Consider the following 7,663-nt stretch of genomic DNA (forward strand, 5'->3'; position numbering starts at 1 on the left):
CCCGACCTCCAACTCCCAGAAGGCCGCGGGCCGCGCACGCCGCCTGCGTGCCACGGCGCCTGAGAATGACGTCAGGTCCGCGACGGGAGAGGCCGCTGGCTGCTGAGCGGGGAGGCCGGTGAGAGGCTGGGGGGGTGTAGTGGGGCCCGGCGGGGCTGGGGGGGGTATATCGCGGCTGGGGGGGTGCAATGGGGCCCGGCGGGGCTGGGGGGGTATCGGAGCTGGGGGGGTGTAGTGGGGCCCGGCGGGGCTGGGGGGGGGGGTATCGGGGCTGGGGGGGGTGTAGTGGGGGCTGGGGGGGTATCGGAACTGGGGGGTGTAGTGGGGCCCGGCGGGGCTGGGGGGGGTGTAGTGGGGGCTGGGGGGGTATCGGAGCTGGGGGGGAGGTGTAGTGGGGCCGGGGGGGGGGTGTAGTGGGGCCCAGCGGGGCTGGTGGGATATCAGGACTGGGGGGGGGTGTAGTGGGGCCCGGCGGGGCTGGGGGGGGTATCGGAGCTGGGGGGGAGGTGTAGTGGGGCCGGGGGGGGGGGGTGTAGTGGGGCCCAGCGGGGCTGGTGGGGATATCAGGACTGGGGGGGGGGTGTAGTGGGGCCCGGCGGGGCTGGGGGGGTATCGGAGCTGGGGGGAGGTGTAGTGGGGCCGGGGGGGGGGTGTAGTGGGGCCCAGCGGGGCTGGTGGGATATCAGGACTGGGGGGGGGGTGTAGTGGGGCCTGGCGGGGCTGGGGGGTATATCGGGGCTGGGGGGGGGGTGTAGTGGGGCCCGGCGGGGCTGGGGGGGGGTATCGGGGCTGGGGGGGGGTATCGGCATCTCAGCCGCGACCCGCTCTCCGTTGCTGACCTGCTCTCCCCGCCTCTCTTGCAGCCCGTCCTGCGCCGAGACCCGGCCACGCGCACCATGACCAAGCTGGTGCAGTGGCTGTGCGGACTGGCCCTGCTGGGCACTGCCTGGGCCACCCTGGCCTTGGACCCCCTGGGCCTCCACCTCCCTCTGCCCTGCCAGCAGGTGCTCTGGCCGTTCCCCGTGTACCTGCTGGTGGCGTTCGGCTGCTACTCCCTGGCGACCATTGGCTACCGCCTGGCTACGTTCAATGACTGCGAGGCTGCGGCGAAGGAGCTCCAGGAGCAGATCAGAGAGGCCCGAGCGGACCTGAGCCGGCGAGGGCTGAAGTTCTGACCCACGAGGTGGGGAGGCTGCACCCCAGGGAGCTGGGCCGCTCACCTCACTTGGATTAGCACAATAAAGAATCAGTGTATGTAGCTGAGCCTTGCTGACAGCCTGGGGAAGGGCCGTTGCAGACTGGGCTCTGGGTGGGTTCCTGCTGCGGCAGGGGGCTGGTCCATCCCCTCAGGAGAACAGGGGCAGGTGACACGTGGCACTGAGTGCACGAGACGGGTGGGGACTCGATGGTGATGGTAACTAGAGGTGGTCAGTGCAGCAGCTTGCTGCTAGGGGACTCCCTTCACTCCTGCAGCCAGGCCCCCTTGGTGGGGTTCCTAGCTGCTCTCACAAGCAAACCGGGCCAGGGTTTGGATGAGAGAGTCCCAGGAATCACTCATGTGTTGCCAGGGGTGACTCACTGGCCGATGCTCTTCCCTCTGAGTCAGCAGCAGGGAAACACTGTGCTGCTCTGTGTCAGATGCAGGGTGCAAGCGAGGTCCTGAGCACTGTCCTAGGGAGGTGGATAATTCTGTACTGTCTTCTTCAGTCCCCTGAGAGTGACACTGCTCGGGCTAGCCACCCCCAGGCAGCTGTCTGAGCCCAAGCTGCCTACGCCCCACCCACTGACTCCCCTGGTTACTCGTAGTGGGAAGCTGCAGAGATCGAGTCTTGCCTCTGACTCCTCTACCTTCCCCTCTCCCCAGGGCCCCCTCCTTGGCTCTCAGCAGCCAGTGGGCATTAAATCAGGGCAGTGGGGGGCTATCAACCAGACCGCATGCCAAGGCTGCAGCCCCCCCAGCTCAGGCTCCAGCATGCTGTCTGGGCGCTGGGTGACGCTGCTGGCCCAGGGACGTGGGAAGAGTTGTCATTTCCAGGGTGGGCTGGGCCAGGCCGTGCTAGCGAGAACCTTGCTTCCATGGCACAGTGACTTTCACACGCTGGTTGAAGACGATGAGCAAGTTCAGCAGGGTTTTGTACAGCCCCCTGCCCTCCAGAAGGTGAATGGGGAGGCTGCTTCCCTCAGGGAATCCCTTGCTCCTGAGCAACCCAACAGCCCCGTCCATGGGCTGTCTCCCTGGCTGGCACAGGCCCTGCTGCAGGGCCCATGGGGCTCCCTGCAGCCAGAAGGGCTGGGCTGCTGCCTGAGTGACACATGCTGGGGCCTGCCTCCCTGGCAGACTCCCTGGGTTCCTTGCATACCAGCCAAAGGACTTTCTTGTTCTTAATTATTGGCTGCGCATCTTTCTGCAAAAGGAGCAGTTGATATCAAAGGGAGGAATGGGGCTAATTAGCAGGAGCGACTAATTAGCTACTTCCTGAGCAACAGTGGCAGCAAGGAAGGCGGGACAGCCAGTTAGTTGCAGTCTTGTCCATGCGTGGCCAGTCATGGCCTGGCAGCACCTAGCCATGGCCTTGGGCAGCTGGCTCAACTGAGGGACGCTCCCCAGCTCCCAGCATGGCCCTGGCTGGGGCCCTGCAGGGTGGATACTGAGGGAGGGGGCTTGATGGAGCCCACTAGGGACTCCCAGTAGCAGGCCACCCTGTCGAGCCCCAGCCCAGGGCAGAGAGGAGCTGCCCTCGTCAGGATGATCCTGCACATCTTGCGCGTTACCAGGTAACAGGAGGTCAGCTCTGCCAGAAGCCGCCCCATCCTCTCAGCTCCCTGGGGACACAGCGAGGATCAGAACAGCCCCACCCCCGTTGGGCTGAGGGGAGGGGGAGCTGCTCTTTGGAGCAGGTTGATCCAAATGTGGCTGTCCCTTCAGCCCCCAGTGGGAGCAGGCTGTTTCTCAGGTGCTGTCCACGTGTTTGCACATGATGCCCTGTGTGACTCTTCCTGGGACAGGGCACCCATTGACTTGGGGGGTAGGGGGACCTGCAGGATCAGGCCCTAGGGTAGCCCCTCTCTTGCTCTTTCTCCTCTGCCTCAAACCGATCTGAGAGGGGCCCCCAGTTCCCAATAACGCCACCAGGGCTGGGGGGGTTGAGTGCACCTGGGGCTGTTGGGTGTATCCTCATATGTACCACCAAGTTCTGGGGCACCAGGGGGTGCAGGCCCTCCACAACCCCGGCCTGCTCTCTGTGCCTGGGAGCGCCCAGAGCTGAGGAAACAGGCACCACACTCTGGCTTTGATTTATTAAAAGGCACTTATGCTCATACAAAACAGCAGTACAAACCAAGGCATCCAACAGAGAAGAGGGCAGCCCCCCAGCACCGCACTTGGCTCCCACCACAGCCCCCCTAGAATGGTTGAGCACAGCAGGGAGGAAGAGAGTCCCCAGAGCTGGCCAGGTGCATGGGGGTTGGTGCAGGGGCACTGCTGAAGTGTCAAAGGCACTATTCCCAATAGAGCAAACTAATAAAAAATGAAAATGGCTGGAGGTCGGGGGGGGCATCCCTTGCGGCAAGGCAGCCATGACTCCTCAGAGCCCCCAGGAGCAGCAGAGCCCCAGGCAGGGGGCAGTACCCGTGTAGTGCAAGGCTCTTTGGCTAAGGCAGGCCTAAGGGGCGGCTGGCAGGGGCCTCCACCAGGGCAGGGGCAAGGGCAGTAGAATCACAGTGTGAGCATTGGCTCCTCCCTTCATCGGTCAGTGAAGGTACTGGGGGGAGGGAAATCATTCGACCCATGGGCTGAGGAGCTGGGTCTGCACCTGCCGCTGGCTCCCCACCTCAAGGGCTCAGTGATGCTTCTTCCTGCCCCAGGACGGCGGAGATGGCAGGTCCCAGGCCTCAGGCCTGCAGGGGCTTGTAGAGCTTGTCCTGGTCCGGAGGGAACTGCCAGAATAACCAGAACCGCAGGATGCTGGTGACTATCCCGGGGACGTTAGGGACCTGAGTGGGAAGGGAACGGGGGGGGGCACAGAGAGAGGAGAGCTATAAATCCTGTAGCAGTTTTACTCTTCCCATGCCCTCCCCTCGCAAGCGGCTCCATCAGCCACGTGCCATGGGAAGCTGTATTGGCTGTCTGCCAGCCAATTAATTAAAATCAGGACCCATCGCCCTGAGCGCGGGTCACAAGGCAGCACAGGGGGCTCCACGGGATGGCTCGGGAACAGCGCACCGCGCTCGCTGGGGTCTGGGCCTGCACCCCACGATTCCCAGGCCAGCCCCCCCATGTGGCAGTGAGTGGGAGGGAGGGGCCCCAGCCCTCCGCCAAACCGCACTCACCATGATGTAGAGGTCATTGAGCTGGAGGCCATAGAGCGTCCAACTGGCTGAGGCCAGGAAGGTGGCCACAGTCAGTGGGAAGGACAGGCACCGGGTTGACCTGGTCCGGATGACCTTGGCCTGCAGGGAACACAGAAGGGGCTAAGTTCAGGGCACTGAGGGGAGCTTCCTGCAGATCCCAGCCAGGGCCCCTCCCAGAGTGACAGCTGTCTCCTGCGAGCCCATGGGGCCAAGGAAGAACCAGAGCTGAGCGGCCCACTGGGGTCTCCTTTGGGCTCCCAACCCCAAGGCCTCCAAGCTGAGGGACTGGGCACCTCACCTGCAGGAACCCAAAGGCCCCAGCATGCACTGCTCTGCCCCAAACCAGCAGAACGCCCCCCAGAGGCCAGTGACACGGCCCATGCCCCAGGCCAGCGCCCCAGTTAGGCAGGTTCCCCTCCGCATGCTTCCCGCGAGGGAGCCACACGCACCAGGGCAGCCAGGGGCGAGAGGTACATGCTGATGGTGAAGACGCTGCAGAAGAGCCCCAGGTGTGCCAGGCGCACGTCCAGGTCTGGGGTCAGGAGGTTGAAGTAGCAGAAGCCGAGGGTCAGCACCCCCAGCAGGGCCGCGCTCTGCAGCAGAACCCGGCGCTGGGGGACGGGAAGAGGGCAGTCAGGGCTGATACCACGATGGCACAGGAAACCCCCTCCCAAGAAATGCCACTGCCGGACCCCGCCCCAGGCACCTCCCTCCTCATGCCAACTCCGCCCCTTCACAGGAATCCCTCCAAGCCTGCCCGTTCCCCCAGGGCACCTCCCGCTGGAGCCTGGCAGGCGGGAGGGACTTGCTCTCCACCCACCTTCTCGGGGCTGAAGTAGAGGTACACCAGGATGTACAGGGTCTGCAGCGCCGCCCCGATGGTGTTCACAGTGATCAGTGTCCAGTCCTGCTTCAAGCACCCGTAGCTCAGCCAGCTCAGGTTACTGCAAGGGGAGACCAGGCTGGGTAGTCACCGGCACTGCTGCCTGTGGGTGGGGAGCCCCTCCAACACTGGAGCACGTCCCCGTCCGTGAGCCTCCCAGAGCAAGTGCTCCCCACCACTGTACAAGCCGCTGGAGCGTGTGCCCTGCCCAGCTGTTGTCCAAGCCCCCCTCCACTTGAGCCCCAACTCCATCAACCACATGACCCTCCGGCCTCCACCCCCTCTGTCCCCCTCATGTCAGCAGGGGCTGGACATACTTTACATCGGTGGTAAGGAAGGGCAGAAACTGGATATTCTCCACACTCCGTGTCCGAAACATCTGGCGCAGGTCAGTCCTAGGGATAAGACAGGTGAGAAATGCCTCCCATCCCCCCAAGTCTGAGGGGACCCAACCCCCCATCCCGGCCCAAGACCCCCCCGAGTCTGAGAGGGCATTGCCGCAGTGGCTGTGACAAGGGTGACACCCAGAAGCAGTGTTGCTGTTTGCCATTTTTCAGCCTTGGTGTCAGGTGGTTACATGGCGGGTAGGGCCTGCTCTGGACTCAGTGTTGAACAGGGGCAGCGCCCAGCTGCGTTAGGATTTTATACTGCTCTAGTGACTGGTGCACCCCCAGGGACGGGCCAGTCCCCCAGTGTGACGGGGCCCCCTCGCCAGCCAGCTCACCCCGCCCCTGACGGGATACGTCCCGCCCTGGCAGCGCCTCCACCCGCTGCGTCCGCACTCGGGGCTGCGTGAACCAGCTGCAGTGGGATGGATAAACCGGGGTAACTTCCTAGCGCCGGCAAGGCGCAAATTCCCAGCTCTCACGACGGCAGAGAAATGCTGGCAAACGGAACCCGCCTCCCCCCAGCCCTGACGGTCCCGAGGACGTCGCTCTTTTAAAAATCCTCGTGATTGAGGACAGCTCGGAGTTGGCCAAACTGTAGAGGCCCAGCCATGCCAGGAGCTGCCCATGCGAGTCACGGCCCACCCCACAGGGCTGGGGGCAGGGTAGCCACTGGGAAAGGAGGGAGCCCCCAGGGGTAAGTTCCTGTGTCCATAGAGCTGCCAACCCACAGCGATGCCCAGGCCCACCCAGTCCCTAGTAATCCATAGCAGCCCAGCCCCCAGCAACCCCCAGCCTCTGGTAACCCATAGCTCTTCCCAGCGCAGCCCCCTAGTAACCCACAGCACCCCACAACACCCCAACCCCCAGCACCCCAATGCAGCCCCCCAGCCTCTAGTAAGCCATAGCTCTTCCCAGTGCAGCCCCCTAGTAACCCACAGCACCCCACAACACCCCAACCCCCAGCAACACCCAGCACCCCAGTGCAGCCCCCCAGCCTCTAGTAAGCCATAGCTCTTCCCAGCGCAGCCCCCTAGTAACCCACAGCACCCCAACCCCCAGCAACCCCCAGCACCCCACAACACCCCAACCCCCAGCAACACCCAGCACCCCAGTGCAGCCCCCCAGCCTCTAGTAAGCCATAGCTCTTCCCAGCGCAGCCCCCTAGTAACCCACAACACCCCAACCCCCAGCACCAGTAACCCATAGCTCTCCCCAGTCCAGTCCCCAGCAACCCGCAGACACCCTCAACCCCCAGTAACCCACAGCCCCCCAGCCCAGCCCCTAGTCCCCCCCAGTAACCCACAGCCCCCCAACCCAGCCCCTAGTCCCCCCCGTAACACATAGTCCCCCAACCCCCCATAACCCACAGCCCCCCAACCCGGCCCCTCGCTCCCCCCCAGTAACCCATAGCCCCCCAGCCCGGCCCCTAGTCCCCCCCATTAACCCACAGCCCCCCAACCCGGCCCCTCACTCCCCCCCAGTAACCCACAGCCCCCCAACCCGGCCCCTCGCTCCCCCCCCCATAACCCACAGCCCCCCAGCCCGGCCCCTCACTCCCCCCCAGTAACCCACAGCCCCCAAACCCGGCCCCTCGCTCCCCCCAGTAACCCACAGCCCCCCAGCCCGGCCCCTAGTCCCCCCCAGTAACCCACAGCCCTCCAACCCGGCCCCTAGTCCCCCCCAGTAACCCCCAGCCCGGCCCCTCGCTCCCCCCCAGTAACCCACAGCCCCCCAACCCGGCCCCACACTCCCCCCCAGTAACCCACAGCCCCCCAACCCGGCCCCTCGCTCCCCCCCGTAACCCACAGCCCCCCAACCCGGCCCCTCGCTCCCCCCCAGTAACCCACAGCCCCCCAACCCGGCCCCTCGCTCCCCCCCAGTAACCCACAGTCCCCCAACCCGGCCCCTCGCTCCCCCCCGTAACCCACAGCCCCCCAACCCGGCCCCTCGTTCCCCCCCCGTTACCCACAGCCCCCCAGCCCGGCCCCTCGCTCCCCCCCCAGTAACCCACAGCCCCCCAGCCCGGCCCCTCGCTCCCCCC

At 65.2% G+C, this 7,663-nt stretch overlaps 2 protein-coding genes across 2 annotated transcripts; one reads left to right on the forward strand and one right to left on the reverse strand.

The window, feature by feature from the left end:
* Positions 1–51: 51 nt before the first annotated feature.
* DPM3 (dolichyl-phosphate mannosyltransferase subunit 3, regulatory) lies at positions 52–1,247 on the forward strand. Its single transcript, XM_074938464.1, has 2 exons — positions 52–118; positions 864–1,247. Exon 2 carries the CDS (start codon positions 897–899, stop codon positions 1,173–1,175), a length of 279 nt encoding a protein of 92 aa, XP_074794565.1. The 5' UTR covers positions 52–118; positions 864–896; the 3' UTR covers positions 1,176–1,247.
* Positions 1,248–3,101: 1,854 nt separating this feature from the next.
* Positions 3,102–6,087, reverse strand: SLC50A1 (solute carrier family 50 member 1). The gene is made up of 6 exons (XM_074938231.1): positions 5,958–6,087; positions 5,551–5,628; positions 5,171–5,294; positions 4,800–4,961; positions 4,330–4,449; positions 3,102–3,993 (listed from the first exon to the last, which is right to left on the reverse strand). The coding sequence occupies exons 2-6, from the start codon at positions 5,610–5,612 to the stop codon at positions 3,892–3,894; spliced, it is 570 nt and encodes a 189-aa protein (XP_074794332.1). The 5' UTR covers positions 5,613–5,628; positions 5,958–6,087; the 3' UTR covers positions 3,102–3,891.
* Positions 6,088–7,663: the final 1,576 nt, after the last annotated feature.

This window comes from Natator depressus, chromosome 24 (genome assembly GCF_965152275.1).
Source record: "Natator depressus isolate rNatDep1 chromosome 24, rNatDep2.hap1, whole genome shotgun sequence".
Classification (NCBI taxonomy): Eukaryota; Metazoa; Chordata; order Testudines; family Cheloniidae; genus Natator; species Natator depressus.

What these genes read in the sequence shown, in the direction of transcription:
- SLC50A1 (XM_074938231.1), bottom strand. Translation starts at nt 5,612, where the DNA reads ATGTTTCGGACACGGAGTGTGGAGAATATCCAGTTTCTGCCCTTCCTT. An exon ending in TTCCTTACCACCGATGTAAA is followed by an intron (nt 5,295 to 5,550) that starts GTATGTCCAGCC and finishes CTCCCCTTGCAG; the next exon opens with TAACCTGAGCTGGCTGAGCT. An exon ending in TCAATGACCTCTACATCATG is followed by an intron (nt 3,994 to 4,329) that starts GTGAGTGCGGTT and finishes CTTCCCACTCAG; the next exon opens with GTCCCTAACGTCCCCGGGAT.
- DPM3 (XM_074938464.1), top strand. Translation starts at nt 897, where the DNA reads ATGACCAAGCTGGTGCAGTGGCTGTGCGGACTGGCCCTGCTGGGCACT.